The 17,855-nt window shown below is 60.7% G+C and overlaps 1 protein-coding gene across 1 annotated transcript in view; it reads left to right on the top strand.

Moving 5' to 3' along the window:
• LOC103306993 (immunoglobulin superfamily member 1-like) overlaps window positions 1-17,855 on the top strand; it is a 55,450-nt gene that overhangs the window by 19,367 nt on the left and 18,228 nt on the right. Inside the window, exons 4-8 of the mRNA XM_065570971.1 lie at window positions 765-800; window positions 2,688-3,031; window positions 15,257-15,547; window positions 16,377-16,661; window positions 17,044-17,130. Of these exons, the coding sequence (XP_065427043.1) occupies window positions 765-800; window positions 2,688-3,031; window positions 15,257-15,547; window positions 16,377-16,661; window positions 17,044-17,130 (1,043 nt within the window). The remainder of the gene's footprint in view (window positions 1-764; window positions 801-2,687; window positions 3,032-15,256; window positions 15,548-16,376; window positions 16,662-17,043; window positions 17,131-17,855) is intronic.

Raw genomic sequence — 17,855 nt, 5'->3', positions numbered from 1 at the left:
CACCCCTCTGTCCTGTCTCTGTCTCACGCCACTTCGCTGAGAACAGCATCTGCAGGGACGCTACCTGCGAAGGAGGTTGGCCAGGTCCCTCCACCCTCATGCTCCAGGCTGGGCGCTTGGTCCAGCCAGGTCAGGAAGGAACCTCTGCCCCGCTCCATAGGAGAGGGTCACTCCGTGGGGGGCACTGTGTGTGTGTGGTAGGAGCCCTCCTTTGGTCGGAGCTGCTGCTCCAGGGAGGCTAGATGGGCCTGTTGGAAAAGCTCAGGGCAGCCTGGTCACCTCTTGACGCCTCCTGAGATTCCCCCTTTCCCAGCGGTCCCCGGATGGGGCAGTGAGGTGATGGGGGGGTGGGTGTGGATGTGGTTTGCTGGGTGTTTCAGGGATCTGGCTTTGTTCTGAGCATGGTAGATTTGGGCTGGAGCTTGCAGAGAAGCCATCTGATGGGAAGAAAGGGGCCGAGCGGATCACGGGCTTCCTGGGACTGCAGCCCCCGGCACAGTTCCTCATTCCGCTCGCACTTGGGCCTCAGACTGGGTGGAGCTCAGCACTGGGGTGTTTGTAGCAGCGTTGAGGGGCCCCCACTGCCCCGTCATGGCGTCTGCTTTCACCATCCTCCTCGGTGAGTATCGGAGACAGCCAGGGCGTGTGTCCATGAGGGGGAATCTGAGACCAGGGCTTGTGTCTATGGGGGGTGGGATCTGAGTCCAGGGTGTAGGATCCAGTTGCTCTGGGATCTGGTCCCTAATGACCTGTCTCCTTTCCAGGCTGCTGGCTGGCTGCGTGGAGCAGGGTGTTGGGAGGTGAGTATCTGTGGGCAATGGGGCAGCTGGGGGAATTTCCACATCAGGGATGAGGGACGTGGGTGGCGGGTGAGTGGCGCAGATTCTCCAAAGGGATGATCCTGTCAGATCTCTGCTCCCTCCCACACCCAGAGGTGGAGACTGAGACCTCGCCCCACTCATTACAGGGATGGGCACCACACAGAGTGAATTCACCGTCACTCAAAGCTCTGCCCCCAGGAAATACAGAGTGAAGGCACCAGCCACCCCGCAGCGCCCCCGAACTGTGCCCGGGGAGCTGGCAGGAGTCCCAGGGAATGGATCTTTCGGAATATCCGGTCCCCAAAGGGGCCGCCGGCACCGTGCAGAGCGGAGCTAAATCCCCAGCGGCTGGGAGCGGTTTGGGCCGGAGCAGAACCAGAGTTTGAGCCCCGGGGTGGGCAGGAAATTGTTAGAACAAACGGGGGATTTTGCAAACACATTTTTGCGGGGGGGCCTGTCCTGGGACCTCTTGCTCAAAGGACCCAAATACGTCCCATGAACCCAACCCCGCCCCCCGCCCCCTGTGTATAGCACATTGCCAGACAATTGGAGTAAATGTGGATTTTGCAACATTTTAAAGAATAATCCATGTTCTGCCCAACTACAGGAGAGCGGCAGCTCTCTACAGCAGGGTTCGGCAACCTTTCAGAAGTGGGATGCCGAGTCTTCACCATCCCAAGGCTAATTTCCTTCCCTGGGTAGCCTTGAGAGACCTTCACCAATTCCCTGGTGAATACAGATCCAAACCCCTTGGATCTTAAAACAAGGAGAAATTAACCATTCCCCTCCTTCCTCCCACCAACTCCTGGTGAATACAGATCCAACCCCCCTGGGATCTAAAACAAGGAGAAATTAACCATTCCCCCTCCTTCCTCCCACCAACTCCTGGTGAATCAAGATCCAACCCCCTTGGATCTAAAACAAGGAAAAATTAACCATTCCCCTCCTTCCTCTCACCAACTCCTGGTGAATCAAGATCCAACCCCCTTGGATCTAAAACAAGGAGAAATTAACCATTCCCCTCCTTCCTCTCACCAACTCCTGGTGAATCAAGATCCAAACCCCTTGGATCTTAAAACAAGGAAAAATCAATCAGGTTCTTAAAAAGAAGGCTTTTAATTAAAGAAAAAGGTAAAAATCATCTCTGTAAAATCAGTATGGAAATTAACCTTACAGGGTAATCAAACTTAAAGAGCTCAGAGGACTCCCCTCTAGTCTCAGGTTCAAAGTACAGCAAACAAAGATAAACACTCTAGTAAAAGGTACATTTATAAGTTGAGAAAACAAAGGAAAACTAACACGCCTTGCCTGGCTATTTACTTACAAGTTTGAAATAGGAGAGACTTGTTTAGAAAGATGTGGAGAACCTGGATTGATGTCTGGTCCCTCTCAGTCCCGAGAGCGAACACCCTCACAAAACAAAGAACACAAACAAAAGCCTCCCCCCCCACAAGATTTGAAAGTATCTTGTCCCCTTATTGGTCCTTTGGGTCAGGTGTCAGCCAGGTTACCTGAGCTTCTTAACCCTTTACAGGGAAAAGGATTTTGGAGTCTCTGGCCAGGAGGGATTTTATAGTACTGTACACAGGACAGCTGTTACCCTTCCCTTTATAGTTATGACAACAGTGTTAGAAAAACAAGAGGGTGACTATGGTCTCAGCCCTTGGGGTCAATCCGGAGTCACTCCTGACTGCAGCGGGGGCTGGGCTGAATTGACCCTGGAGAACTGAAGGAATCAGAGACTGGAAATCTCCTTTCCCCCTCCTGTGTCTCTCCCTGGCTGTGAGCCGCGGGGCTGGGCCTGCACCCCAGGGACGGGCGGGGGTTAAAACGCTGGAGCGACAGATGGGCAGAGGATTGAGTCAGACGGACACGGTTTGTGTCACCCCCACTTACTGCCTGTTTGTTTGTGTATCCAGAGGGATCCTACCCCAAACCCTCCATCTCCGTCAGCCCCGGTGGGGTGATCCCCGTGGGGGGAAACGTCACCATCCGGTGTCGGAATCAGCTCCTGGGCATGAGGATCCTCCTCTACAAGGCTGGAGACGGGAACTATCTGACTTACACAGACCCTGCTGGCTCTGAGGCTGAATTTCCCATCACCAGCGCCAGACGGGAACACGGTGGAAACTACACCTGTCGCTATAGCAACAGAACAGGACGAGCTGCCTACTCGGAGCCCAGTGACCCTGTGCAGATCATTGTAGCAGGTGAGGGGCCCAGCCCGGCACCTCGGCTCCCAGCCCCACACCCAGCCAGGGCCCAGGGGGTCACTGTGAGCCCTGGCACCCAGCAGATGGGACATACAGCCAGTGAAGGTTGGGCGTGTGTGTGGGGGAAATCTCGGCCCCCTGGAGGTGGGTGTGTGGGGAGCAGGGAGATCTCAGTTGATGCCCTTGGTGCCCTGGATCCCAGGGGAGACCCTGAGCCTGTCTCTGTCCCATTGCTGACGCTCCATGCTGGGCACGGGGCGCAGTGGCCATGCCGGGGTCTGTCTCACGCCCCGTCTCCTCCCACTGCAGAGCTCAGCTCCCCCAAACCCTCCATATCCCTCAGCCCCAGAGGGGGGCTCACCCTGGGGGTTGCCGGGACCATCCAGTGTCGGGGTCAGCGCCGGGGTCTGGAGTTTGTTCTGTACAAGGCTGGGGCAGGAACGCAGCAGCGCCGGGTGGGGACTCGGCTGGGGTCAAATTTCCCATCGCCAAAGTGAGCCGGGCAGACGGAGGCAGCAACACCTGCTATTATCCCCCGACTCGGATCCCGACACCTGGTCGGAGCCCAGCCACCCCGTGGAGCTGGTGGTAGCAGGTGAGGGGCCCGGCTTGGCGTCCCCGCTCCCAGCCCCACCCTCGGCCGGATACTCCGGGGAGCTCCACGCCAATGGGCCACTCAGAGCCAGGCTCTTCCCTGAGCCCTGGGCCCAGCAGAGGGGACACCCAGCAGGAGCCAGAGGTGGGACGGTTTAGTGCAGGGCCGGCTCCATAGTTTCTGCCACCCCAAGCAGAAAAAAAAAACGTGATCAGGAACTCTAACTGCGCCGCTTCAGGGACCAGCCACCGAATTGCCGACGAAGAGCCAGATGTGCTGCCCCCTTCCAGGGGCCGCCCCAAGCACCTGCTTGCCGGGCTGGTGCCTGGAGCCAGCCCAGTTTAGGGGGCCCTTGGCTGCTGGGGGAGCTCGTTCTGCAGCCTGGGCCCAGCCCCGGAGAAAGTTCTGTCCCCTGCCCAGATGAACGTGACCCTGATTGTGGCCGGGCTGGAAGCAGGGAGTCGTCACCCCGGGGTCCCCTCAGAGTTGTGGGCTGTTGTCAGGTGTCTGCCCTGCAGCTGGGGGCTAGTGGGAGGCTGTCACGGAGTATTGGGGGACTCAGGGCCCTGCACCCATGGCTTCCTGCGATTCACCATGACTCTCAGCCAGCCAGTAAAGCAGAAGGTTTATTTGGATGACAGGAATACAGTCCAAGACAGGTCTTGCAGGCACAGACAACAGGGCCACCCTCAGTTAGGTCCAGCTTGGGGTCCCAGGGCATCCCAGCCCACCCCCCTTTGGGGGGTCAGAGCCATCTCTGCCTCCCAGCCATCTCTCCAGCCCGCTTCCAGCACTCTGCCTTCAGCGACCCCTCCCACAGCCTTTGTTCAGTTTCCCGGGCCAAGGTGTCACCTGGCCTCCAACCCCTTCCTGGGTTCTCATGTTACACGCTCAGGTATGTTCCCTCGGGCAGACTCCCATCCCCCGATGCAGACCATCCTAGCCACACTCCCCTGTCAGCATTCACACACCCCAGCAAGAACAGTCCCAGTTCGTCACATCTCTCCCCCCTTCGAGACCGAACTGAGCGGGGTCACTTTAGCCAGTGACCTGGGGAAGTTCGAACCTACCCCCGTTCCCATGGATGCCCCCACATCCCTCCCATTCCTTGGTGAGAATTACACCAGGCCCCTTCAGTTTCACGCCCCCCCTTAGGTCGGGGGTGCTTGATGGCACTCGCAGTTCGCATGTGGGAAGGTTTATGCGGCCTGTGCCCTTTTCCCACCCCCATACCTCTGGGGTTCCAACTGGGCTGTGGTCTTCTCCCAGTGCTCCAGTCTGGAGGTCTGTGCTTTGGGCTCTCTTTGTTTAGAGCCGCCCTTTTAACCTTGGCCACCCTCTGGAAAGGATCCTTTATGCTGGGCAAGGGTCCTAAAGCTGTTTTCCCCTTGTCCCAGGCCTTCCTCCCCCTCTGACAGGGGTCACAGGATCCGCAGTACTGTCGGACAGTAACAAAGACCCCAGGCCAGTAAAAGCTCCGTAGCAGCCTCTGCTGGGTACGCCAGGTTCCCTGGTGCCCTGAGAGGGGAATGTCATGGGCCCGGCACAGCAGCTGGCGGCGATACTTCTGGGGTACCACCAGCTGCCTCCTGATCCCCCCTGACTCCATTTTCCCTGGGGGAGCCCATTCTCGGTACAGGAACCCCTTCTCCCACAGGAACCTTTTCCGGCCACCTCGTCCCATGGTCTGTACCTCATTGAGGTCGGCCAGGTCCCTTATCTTCCGCAAGGAGGGATCTCTCTGTAACTCGGCCTGGAACTCAGCAGCTGGGACAGGGATGGCCACCTGCTCTTTCTCGCCCGCTGGGTCTGAAGCTGCAGCCTCCCTGAGCCGTGTCCCTGGGCGTTCCCTCCTCACCAGGTTAGGGTCCTGCGCCTCAGGCAAGGCACCCCCCCCCAAGGCCAGGGCACAGTGCCCCTCGCCGGCTCTGACTGCGGGTCACAACCAGTGCCTTTTGGGGGTTGCTTGGCCAGTTCTCCAGGTCCCCCCCCATCAATACCTCAGTGGGCAAATACGGGTGTACCCCCACATCCTTGGGGCCCTCCTTGGCCCCCCACTTCAGGTGTACCCTTGCCACGGGTACTTTGACTGGTGTTCCGCCCACCCCCGTCAGGGTCAGGTAGGTGTTGGGCACCACCTGATCTGGGGCCACCACCTCGGGCCGGGCCAGCGTCACCTCTGCACCCGTATCCCAGTATCCATTGACCTTCCTCCCATCCACCTCCAGGGGAACAAGGTACTCTCTCCGGAGGGACAGCCCACCGTATAAACCAAGAACCCTGAGTCTGGAGCATCCAGCCCCCTAGAGGAGCTAGCCTGGAGCTCTCCTCCCTCCTTAGCAGGTGGTACTCTGCCAGCCCCCCTTCCCTGGGAATGCTGCCTCTCGCCGGGCTGGGTCTCTACCCAGTCAACCCTCTGTGGGTTCGGCCTGCTCAGTCTGTCCCTGAGCCTGGGGCACTGGGCCCGTATGTGGCCCTTTTGGCCACAGTGGTAGCAGCCCATGTCCCATGGGTCCCCCTGAGTGGGTCGGATGGTCCTGATGCCGGATGCTCCTCTCTGATGGGTTTTTTCTGTATTTTCCCACGGGGGGGTCCCATGGTGACTCTCTCTCTGCGTTGTGGTGGGATTGTTCCTTTGGGACTCCTCCCTTTTATCTCCTGACCGGCTCTTTACAAACTCATTGGCCAGCTGCCCTGCGTGTCGCGGGTTCTCTGGCTTTCTGTCCACCAACCACAGCCTCAGGTCGGATGGGCACCGCTCATACAGTTGCTCCAGTACCAGCAGTTTAATCAGGTCCTCCTTCGTCTGGGCCCCACCAGCCCACTTGCTGGCGTATCTTTCCATGCGGACGGCTAGTTGCAGATATGAGATCTCAGGGGTTTTATCCTGACTCCGGAACCTTTCCCGGTACATCTCAGGAGTCAGCCCAAACTCACGTAGCAGGGCCCTTTTGAATAGTTCGTAGTCCCCTTTCTCTGCCTCTCCCAGTTGGCGGTACAATGCCACGGCTTTGGGATCCAGTAAGGGGGTAAGGACCCGGAGTCTGTCCGCGGGATCAACCCGGTGCAGCTCGCAGGCCGTCTCAAAGGCCTCCAGGAAGTCATCCATGTCCTCCCCCTCCTTGCGTGGGGCCAGGATGCACTTATCAAAGCTCCGTGCAGTCCTGGGTCCCCCCTCACTCACCGCAGCCGGGGGTTCGCTGCCCTTCAATCTCGCCAGTTCCAGGTCATGCTGACGCTGTCTCTCATTCTCCTCCCGTTCATGCTGACGCTGTCTCTCTTCATGCTGTCTCTGTCTCTCTTTCTCCTCCCGTTCATGCTGTCTCTGTTGTTCACGATCCTCCAGCTCTCTCAGTTTTAGCTCTTTCTCCCATTCCAGCCAATTCCGCTCCACGGATGCCGAACGTCGCCGGGAGGATCCTCTGCTGGCCGGCGAGCTTCGCCGGGAGGGTCCCCTGCTGGCCCGGGGGGTCACGGCGCCCTCGGTATTTGCTGGGCTCCTCCCCACCCTTCCCCTAGGCATAGGAAGGAGGGGTCTCGGGAAGCCCTCAGCAGCCGGCTGACCACTCCCAGCTGGGACAGACACTGGTGCCTGCGCTGCATTTGCCAGGCTGCTTCCCTGAGACACAGGGATCAGTTCATTCGCACGATCTTCCGCCTCCAGCCGGGCAATGAGCTGTTCTTTGGTGAGCCTCCCAATGCACAGCCCCCTCTGCTTGCACAGCTCCACCAGGTCGCTCTTAAGCCGCTTGGCATACATCTTCCTGCTGGCCACTCACCGGCCTGTGTGCTCACAGCTCCCCACAGTTCCCAGGGGGCCCCCTAGTGTGCCAGCCCTTCTCGAGGTCACCACCTCTCTGCCAGGGTCGAGCTGCAGACTCCTCCGCCCCTGGGACCACTCGCTGCGATCCCCCCGGGGGACCCTGTTACTGCAAAAGTCCTTCTCGCTGGTCACACACTCCCAGGGTAATAACCGTCTCTCTCTCACTCTTCAGCATGCCTGGTCCCCGTCAATCCCCCTTCGTTTTACTGCTCCCCAGTCACTTACTGCAGGAAGCGCCGTCCACGGGGTGCAGTAGATCCCACCGCTGCCACCAGTTGTCACGGAGTATTGGGGGACTCAGGGCCCTGCACCCCCGGCTTCCTGCGATTCACCATGACTCTCAGCCAGCCAGTAAAGCAGAAGGTTTATTTGGATGACAGGAATACAGTCCAAGACAGGTCTTGCAGGCACAGACAACAGGGCCCCCCTCAGTTAGGTCCAGCTTGGGGTCCCAGGGCATCCCAGCCCACCCCCCTTTGGGGGGTCAGAGCCATCTCTGCCTCCCAGCCATCTCTCCAGCCCGCTTCCAGCACTCTGCCTTCAGCGACCCTGTTGCGGAGTGTGGGGGAAGTCAGGGCCCTGCACCCCTCTTCCCGAGATTCACTGCGACTCTCAACCAGCCAGTAAAGCAGAAGGTTTATTTAAGGACAGGCACACAGTCTCAAGCAGAGCGTGTAGGTACGACCAGACCCCCTCAATTAGGTCCCTCTGGGAGGTTCAGGGAGCTTAGACCCCAGCTTGGGGTTCCCTGTGTTGCACCACCCAGCCCCAACCGAAACTAAACTCCAAACTCCTCCCGCTGCTCCTCTCCTTTGTTCAGTCTCCCGGGCAGAAGGTGTTAATTCTCCCCACCCCCGTTCCTGGCTCAGGTTACAGCTCAGGTAGCTTCCTTCAAGGGAAGTCCCACATCCCCACTGCAACCCCCCTGCAACATTCCCAGGTCAAATCTGCCCTGCTCCCTGCTCCGTCACATCTCTCCCCCCTTCGAGACTGAACTGAGCGGGGTCACTCTGACCAGTGACCTGGGGAAGTTCAGGGCTCCCTCTCCGGGACAATGCGTCCGCTATCAGGTTGTCACGTCCCTTCACATGGACCACGTCCATGTCATAATCCTGCAGGAGCAGGCTCCATCTCAGGAGCTTGGCGTTGGCTCCTTTCATCTGGTGCAGCCAGGTCAGGGGAGAGTGGTCGGTGTGCACGGTGAAGTGACGGCCAAAGAGATATGGCTCTAGTTTCTTGAGGGCCCACACCATGGCCAGGCATTCCTTCTCGATGGCCGCGTAGTTCTGCTCCCGGGGTAGCAACTTCTTGCTCAGGTACACGATGGGGTGTCTCTCCCCCTTTTCATCCTCCTGCATTAACACCGCCCCCAGTCCTGTGTCTGAGGCGTCGGTGAACACCATAAAGGGCTTGTCAAAGTCTGGGTTTGCCAGAACTGGGCCACTGACCAGAGCCTCCTTCAGCGCCCGGAGAGCCTCCTGGCACTCCTCGGTCCAGACCACTTTGTCTGGCTTCCCCTTCTTGCACAGCTCAGTGATGGGGGCGGCTATGGCGCTAAAGTGGGGCACGAACCTCCGATAGTACCCTGCCATCCCAATAAAGGCTTGGACCTGCTTTTTGGTTTGAGGAGCGGGCCAGTCTCTGATCACCTCCACTTTGGCTGGTTCCGGCTTTAGGCAGCCGCTTCCCACCCGGTGGCCTAGGTAGGATACCTCAGCCATCCCCACCTTGCACTTCTCCGGTTTTACGGTCAGCCCAGCCTTCTGGAGTCGGTCCAGCACTTGTCTAACCTGGGATATGTGGTCCTCCCAGGTCTGGCTAAAGACACAGATGTCATCGATATACGCCACGGCAAAACTCTCCATCCCCCTCAGTAGCTGATCCACCAGGCGCTGGAAGGTGGCCGGCGCTCCCTTGAGGCCGAAGGGCAGGGTCAGGAACTCATAGAGCCCCAGAGGGGTGACAAAGGCCGATTTCAGCCTGGCATCTGCATCCAGCGGCACTTGCCAATAGCCCTTTGTAAGATCCATGGTGGTAAGGTACCGAGCACCTCCCAGCTTGTCTAGGAGCTCGTCCGGCCTGGGCATGGGGTAGGCATCGGCTACAGTGATGGCATTGAGCTTCCGATAGTCCACACAGAACCGGATCGACCCGTCCTTTTTGGGGACCAGCACCACCGGCGAGGCCCAAGGGCTGGAAGACGGCTGGATCACCCCCAAAGCCAGCATGTCATTGACCTCTCTTTCCAGGTCCTGAGCAGTTTTCCCTGTGGCTCGGAAGGGGGAGCATTTTATAGGCGGGTGCGATCCTGTCTGCACCCGGTGGACAGTCAGATTAGTGCGTCCAGGCTGGTTGGAAAACAGCTGCTGGTACAGATGCAGCACCCCTCCGATCTCAGCTCGCTGGGCAGGGGTTAGCCGATCAGAGAGGGGAATTGCTTCCAGGGGGAAGCCAACTCTTGTCCCAGGGAATAGATCTACTAAAGGGTCATCTCCCTGCCCCTCCCACTGTCCACACACGGCCAACACCATATTCCCACTGTCATAATATGGCTTCATCATATTCACATGGTACACCCGGTGGTGGTGTGCCCGGTTCGACAGCTCCACCACATAGTTTACCTCGTTTAGTTGCTTGACAACCTTGAAGGGCCCTTCCCAGGCGGCCTGGAGTTTGTTTTTCCTCACGGGGATGAGGACCATCACCTGATCCCCAGTGGCGAAGGCGCGGGCCCGTGCTGTGCGGTCATACCAGACCTTCTGCTTCCTCTGGGCTCTGGCCAGATTCTCCCTGGCCAGGCCCATGAGCTCGGCAAGTCGTTCCCGGAAGGTCAGGACATACTCCACCACCGACTCTCCGTCAGGAGTGGCCTTCCCCTCCCATTCGTCTCTCATCAGGTCCAGGGGCCCCCTTACCCGCCTTCCATATAGCAGTTCGAAAGGCGAAAACCCGGTAGACTCCTGGGGTACCTCCCTGTACGCAAACAGCAGGTGAGGTAAGTACTTGTCCCAGTCCTGCGGGTGCTGATTCATAAATGTTTTCAGCATCATTTTTAGCGTCCCATTGAACCTCTCCACCAGCCCGTTGGATTGGGGGTGATATGCTGAGGCCCAGTTGTGCCGGACCCCACATCTCTCCCACAAGCACCGGAGTAGGGCCGACATGAAGTTGGACCCTTGGTCCGTCAAGACTTCCTTGGGGAACCCCACTCGGCTGAAAATGGTCAGCAGCGCATCCACCACAGTGTCTGCTTCAATGGACGATAAGGGCACTGCCTCGGGGTAGCGGGTGGCGAAATCTACCACCACCAGGATGTATTTCTTCCCAGACCGGGTCGTCTTGCTGAGAGGTCCCACTATGTCCATGGCCACCTTCTGGAAAGGCTCCTCTATGATGGGCAAAGGTCTCAATGCTGCCTTCCCCTTGTCCCGGGCCTTCCCCACCCTCTGGCAGGGGTCACAGGATCGGCAGTACTGCCGGACGTTGGTGAAGACCCCGGGCCAGTAAAAGTTCTGTAGCAGCCTCTGCCTGGTGCGCCGGATCCCCTGGTGCCCTGCGAGAGGGATGTCATGGGCCAGGTACAGTAGCTTGTGGCGAAACTTCTGGGGAACCACCAGCTGCCTCCTGATCCCCCACGACTCCACTTCCCCCGGGGGAGCCCACTCTCGGTACAGGAACCCCTTCTCCCACAGGAACCTCTCCCTGCATCCTCTCCTCATGGTCTGTCCCACACTGAGGTCAGCCAGGCCCCTTAGCTTCCGCAGGGAGGGGTCCTTCTGCAACTCGGCCTGGAACTCGGCGGCTGGGGAAGGGATGGGGACCTGCTCCCTCTCGTCGGCTGGGTTGGAAGCCCCAGCCACCCCGCGGCCTGTCCTTGGGTGTTCCCTCCCCACCCGGGAAGGGTTCGGTGCCTCCGGTGGGACATCCTTCCCAAGGTCAGGGCGTAGTGCCCCTCGCCGGCTCTGGCTACGGGTCACGACTAAGGCGGTCTGGGGGCTGCTTGGCCAGTCCTCTAGGTCCCCCCCCATCAACACCTCAGTGGGCAAATGGTGGTGCACTCCCACGTCCTTGGGGCCCTCCTTGGCCCCCCATTTCAGGTGTACCCTCGCTACGGGAACCTTGAATGGGGTCCCGCCCACCCCGGTCAGGGTCAGGAAGGTGTTGGGCACCACCCGATCTGGGGCCACCACCTCGAGCCGGGCCAGTGTCACCTCTGCGCCCGTGTCCCAGTATCCATAAACTTTCTTCCCATCCACCTCCAGGGGAACAAGGCACTCGCTCCGCAGGGACAGCCCCGCGCCAACCCTGTAAACGGAGAACTTTGAATCCGGAGCATCTGGCCCCCCAGAGAAGCTGGCCGGGGGCCCTTCTCTCTCTTGAGCAGTTGATAAGCTGCCAGCCCCTCTTGCGTGGGAAGCCTGCCCCTCGTCCGTCTGGGCCTCTACCAAGTTAACCCGGTGCGGGTTCGGTCTGCTCAGTCTGTCCTTGAGCTTGGGGCACTGGGCCCGAACGTGGCCTCTTCGGCCGCAGTAATAGCAGCTCAGGTCCCGTGGGTCCCCTCGAGCCGGTCGGTTGTCCCTGATGCTGGGCATTCCCCGTGGGAGGGGATTCCCCATATTCCCCCTTTGGGAGGTCCCAGGGTGACTCTCTCTCTGCATCGCGGCGGGCCTGTTCCTTTGGGGCTCTTCCCTGCCACCCCCTGACCGGCTCTTTACAAACTCATCAGCCAGCTGCCCGGCGTGTCGCGGGTTCTCTGGCTTTCTGTCCACCAACCACAGCCTCAGGTCGGATGGGCACCGCTCATACAGTTGCTCCAGTACCAGCAGTTTAATCAGGTCCTCCTTCGTCTGGGCCCCACCAGCCCACTTGCTGGCGTATCTTTCCATGCGGACGGCTAGTTGCAGATATGAGATCTCAGGGGTTTTATCTTGACTCCGGAACCTTTCCCGGTACATCTCAGGAGTCAGCCCAAACTCACGTAGCAGGGCCTTTTTGAATAGTTCGTAGTCCCCTTTCTCTGCCTCTCCCAGTTGGCGGTACAATGCCACGGATTTGGGGTCCAGTAAGGGGGTAAGGACCCGGAGTCTGTCCGCGGGATCAACCCGGTGCAGCTCGCAGGCCGTCTCAAAGGCCTCCAGGAAGTCATCCATGTCCTCCCCCTCCTTGTATGGGGCCATGATGCACTTATCAAAGCTCCGTGCAGTCCTGGGTCCCCCCTCACTCACCGCAGCCGGGGGTTCGCTGCCCTTCAATCTCGCCAGTTCCAGGTCATGCTGACGCTGTCTCTCATTCTCCTCCCGTTCATGCTGTCTCTGTCTCTCTTCACGCTGATGCTGTCTCTCTTTCTCCTCCCGTTCACGCTGATGCTGTCTCTCTTTCTCCTCCCGCTCATGCTGTCTCTGTCGTTCACGATCCTCCAGCTCTCTCAGTTTTAGCTCTTTCTCCCATTCCAGCCAATTCCGCTCCACGGATGCCGAACGTCGCCGGGAGGATCCTCTGCTGGCCGGCGGGCTTCGCCGGGGGGATCCCCTGCTGGCCGGGGGGGTCACGGCGCCTTCGGTATTTGCTGGGCTCCTCCCCACCCTTCCCCTAGGCATAGGAAGGAGGGGTCTCGGGAAGCCCTCAGCAGCCGGCTGATCACTCCCAGCTGGGACAGACACTGGTGCCTGCGCTGCATTTGTCAGGCTGCTTCCCTGAGACACAGGGATCAGTTCATTCGCGCGATCTTCCGCCTCCAGCTGGGCAATGAGCTGTTCTTTGGTGAGCCTCCCAATGCGCAGCCGCCTCTGCTTGCACAGCTCCACCAGGTCGCTCTTAAGCCGCTTGGCATACATCTTCCTGCTGGCCACTCACCGGCCTGTGTGCTCACAGCTCCCCACAGTTCCCAGGGGGCCCCCTAGTGTGCCAGCCCTTCTCGAGGTCACCACCTCTCTGCCAGGGTCGAGCTGCAGACTCCTCCGCCCCTGGGACCACTCGCTGCGATCCCCCCGGGGGACCCTGTTACTGCAAAAGTCCTTCTCGCTGGTCACACACTCCCAGGGGTAATAACCGTCTCTCTCCCACTCTTCAGCAGGCCTGGTCCCCGTCAATCCCCCTTCGTTCACTGCTCCCCAGTCACTTACTGCAGGAAGCGCCGTCCACGGGGTGCAGTAGATCCCGCCGCTGCCACCAGTTGTTGCGGAGTGTGGGGGAGTCAGGGCCCTGCACCCCTCTTCCCGAGATTCACTGCGACTCTCAACCAGCCAGTAAAGCAGAAGGTTTATTTAAGGACAGGCACACAGTCTCAAGCAGAGCGTGTAGGTACGACCAGACCCCCTCAATTAGGTCCCTCTGGGAGGTTCAGGGAGCTTAGACCCCAGCTTGGGGTTCCCTGCGTTGCACCACCCAGCCCCAACCGAAACTAAACTCCAAACTCCTCCCGCTGCTCCTCTCCTTTGTTCAGTCTCCCGGGCAGAAGGTGTTAATTCTCCCCACCCCCGTTCCTGGCTCAGGTTACAGCTCAGGTAGCTTCCTTCAAGGGAAGTCCCACATCCCCACTGCAACCCCCCTGCAACATTCCCAGGTCAAATCTGCCCTGCTCCCTGCTCCGTCACAGACCCCCCCCCCCACAGCCTTTGTTCAGTTTCCCAGGCCCCGGAGTCACCTGGCCTCCAACCCCTTCCTGGGTTCTCATGTTACACGCTCAGGTATGTTCCCTCGGGCAGACTCCCATCCCCCGATGCAGACCATCCTAGCCACACTCCCCTGTCAGCATTCACACACCCCAGCAAGAACAGTCCCAGTTCGTCACAGAGGCACCCAGGCTAGCTCTGATTAGGGTTACCATATTCAGCAAATAAAAAAAGAGGACCCTCCACAGGCCTTGGCCCCGCCCCTTTCCCCACCCCAGCCCTGCCCCAACTCCGCCCCTTCTCTGCCCTAACTCCGCCCCCTCCTCCCTCCCACTACCAGCCACAGGGAAAGGGCTGCCCGAGCGCTACCGGCTTCACGGTTTGCCGGGCAGCTCCCAGACCCTGCGCCCCCGGCCGGCGCTTCCCCAGCGCAGCTGGAGCCTGGGAGGGGAAGCGCCCAGCCGGGGGTGCAGGGTCTGGAGGCTACCCAGCAAACCGTGAAGCCGGTAGCGCTTGGGCTTCGGGCAGACCCCTTGCCTCCGGACCCTGCGCCCCCAGCCGGGCACTTCCCCTCCCGGGCTCCGGCGGTGCAGGGTCCAGAGGCACGGGGGCTGCCCGAAGCCGGTAGCACTCGGGCAGCCCGGCTCTTAAACAGAGCCGAAGAGTCGGGGAGGAGCAGAGCCACCATTTTCCTGGACATGTTCAGCTTTTTGGCAATTCCCTCCGGACGGGGGTTTGAGTGCCGAAAAGCCGGACATGTCCGGGAAAAAGAGGACGTATGGTAACCCTAGCTCTGATGGAGCTGAAAATAGCAATGGAGCCATGGCCGGGCAGGACTAGCCGCTCGCGTGTTCACCCGGCGCCCTGGGAGACTTGTCCTCAGCCGGCCAGCCCATGCCGCTGCAGTTAGCCTGGCTATGCCCACATGCCCCCAGGGCAGGCTGGACCCCATGAATGGGGCAGGGGCCACACACAGGCATATGAGCAGCCCAAGCACTAGGGAGCTGCAGCTCGGTGTCTGTGGGGCTGGGAGCCCAGTTCGCAGGGCCGGGATTCTGGGTCGGGGGAACTCTAGAATCTAGGAGTGAATCTCCCGGGGGGCCCTGGATCTGCCCGTGGCTGGGGTGGGCCGGGGAGGCCGGGGCTGGGTGGGTGTCCGGGTCTGGCTCTCACAGCCTGTCTCCTGTGCCCAGATCCCAGCTTACCCAGACCCTCCATCGCTCTGAGCCCCACGGGGGTCACCACCCCAGGGGCAGACGCCACCATCCGGTGTCAGGGGCAGCGCCGGGACATGAGGTTCTTCCTGCACAAGGCTAAAGACCTGAACGTGCAGCGACACATGGACCCTGCTGGGGACGGGGCCGAGTTCCACATCCCCACCGTGGGCCGACAGCACGGAGGGATCTACAGCTGCAGCTACCGGAACCGATCAGAACCCTTCATCTCCTCGCAGCCCAGCGACACCGTGCAGCTGGTGGTAGCAGGTGAGGGGCCCGGCTCCACGTCCCCGCTCCCAGACCCACAACCAGCCAGTCCCTTGCTGGGGGCTCCATGCTGCTGGGACGCTCAGAGCCAGGCTCTGCCCTGAGCCCTGGCCCCATCAGAGGGGACGCCCAGCCGGGGAGTGGGGACAGCATGGGTGGCGGATATAACAGGCCAGGGATGGCTCTGCCTTCCTTGGCTAGAGCCACTGCCGAGGGATGGTGGACTGCGGCTGCTCGAGCTGGCAGCCGGCCGGGGGCTGAGGTTGACCAACTGGCTGGGCCTGGGGCTGTTTCGGCTGGCACGGGGCTGGGGTCAGTCAGCCGGCATGGCTGGGTCTGACCCAGGACTGGGGCCGGCCTGGGGTTCCTCTGGTGGCGGGAGTGGGGGGCTGGCTCTGGGTTCTGGCTAGCCCAGGGGTTCTTCAGCCATGGGAGGGGATGGCGAGGGGCACTTGGGGCTCCTGCCATGGGAAGTGGGGCCTTGTGTGGCAGGGGTTGGGTTGCAGGGCCCCCCTCCCGGAAAGGGGGGTCCACCCACTGCCCATGGGGGATGGAGTCACTGGGGGGAGCAGCAATTGCTGGAGATTTGAGTCTGAGGGAGGGGGGATCCCTGCCCCCAGGGGGAGCTGCAGAACAGGGGGCCTTTCCCAGGGGGATACTCCCCATCTCGGGGATGCACAGAAGGCTCGGGGCCCAGGGGCTGCTCAGCCCTCCCCTCCCCACTCCCCTGGACACCCAGCACTCAATGGGGAGCTGTGCAGGGGAGGGGCCGGTGGCTGGGTCGCCTTGTCAGGTCTGCATCTCATGGCCTGTCTCCTTCTGCTCCCAGAGCCCACACTGCCCAAGCCCTCCGTGTCCATCCGCCCCAGCCAGGGGGTCGCCCTGAGGGGAGCCGCCACCATCCGCTGCCAGGCTCGGCTCCAGAACGCCACCTTCCTTCTCTTCAAAGACGGAGGCTACTGGGGGTGTGCGGCCCCTGTAGGGAACGTGGCCGAGTTCCCCGTGATTGGTGCCGGATGGAGAGATGCAGGGAGCTACAGCTGCTCCTATCACACCACGCGGGAGCCGGTCGCTGTGTCCCACCCCAGCGACCCGGCGCGGCTGGTGGTGAGAGGTGAGGGCCCCAGATCGGCGTCTCCTAGTCACTCCAACACAGGGCCCAGGCAGTGAGGGGGCGGGGGGGACCCACTCTGCCAGTTAAACGGGCTTCTTCTGCCAAGGAGCCACCCCCAGGGGGAGCCACGAAGGGCTGGGGCTGGGTGGGGAGAATGGGTGGAGTTACTAGGGGTATGTGGGGCCCAGGTGCCATGGGGAGGGGCTCCCTGCAGTGGGACGGATGTAGGGGTTCGAACGGGGACGCACAGACACAGACAGGGTAGGGGGATGGGGATAGGGATAGGGATCTGTCGTGGATTCCTATTCTGGGGAGACAGAAAGGGAGACGGACCCGGTGAGTCTCACTGCACCAACCCCCCCACTCCTTTTGTCCCCCCCAGATTACACCCGGGTCAACATCGTCTGTCTGGTCCTGAGCGCTGGGGTCCTGCTGGCCCTGGCGCTGATCCTGGCCGAGGCTGCCCTTGGCTGGAAGAGGGGCGGACACTAGGTGAGGTGACCCCCACCCCCAAAGCCTCCACCCACTCCAGCCTGGCTGCCCCAGCATGAGGGAAGGGCAGCAGGGTCTGCAATGGCTAACGGCAGTGGGATGGGGAGTCCTCGCCAGGGGACGCCCAGGGGAGAGCTCTGGGCCCCACAAGGCAGCTGGGGCTGTCGGGACACGGGGGTGCCCTAGGGGCCATGGCTTGTGGGCAGCACCCCCCGAGCGTGTGGCCTCTGGGAGACGCTCTGACACAGCCACGCCGGAGAGGACGTGGGATCGTCCCGCCAGCCTGAGCCGCCTGGGGGTCGATCGCACTGTTGTGGCTGTTGTGAAGCGGCCCGACTGCGAGCTCACATGTAAAACCCACGGGCAAGTTCCCAGCTGTGCCAAGGCCCCGAGAACCAGGGGAAATTGAAACTTGCTCCCCCTGATGTTAGAATCTGGCTATGCCACTGCTAGCACCTGAGGGGGTGTGGCCACCGCCAGAGCAAGTTTCTGAGCTGTGTGTGACGGGGTCCCCAGGGTGCAACCCGGCCTGTGGGGCCACTGAGCCCTCCAAAGGCACCAACCTGGGCTGCCTCTGGCACTGTGATGCTGATGTCAAGTTACGAACCGTGGAGATGCTCCGCACCCACACAGCCATCCACAGTAACTGCAGAAGGAGAGATTTGAAGTGTCTATAAGGAGCAGGCGCAGAGATCAGAGTTG

The sequence above is a fragment of the Chrysemys picta genome, chromosome 17 (assembly GCF_011386835.1).
Source record: "Chrysemys picta bellii isolate R12L10 chromosome 17, ASM1138683v2, whole genome shotgun sequence".
Taxonomy (NCBI): domain Eukaryota; kingdom Metazoa; phylum Chordata; order Testudines; family Emydidae; genus Chrysemys; species Chrysemys picta.
Note: the sequence above shows the minus strand (reverse complement) of the source record. Positions and strands in the feature narration are given on the sequence as shown.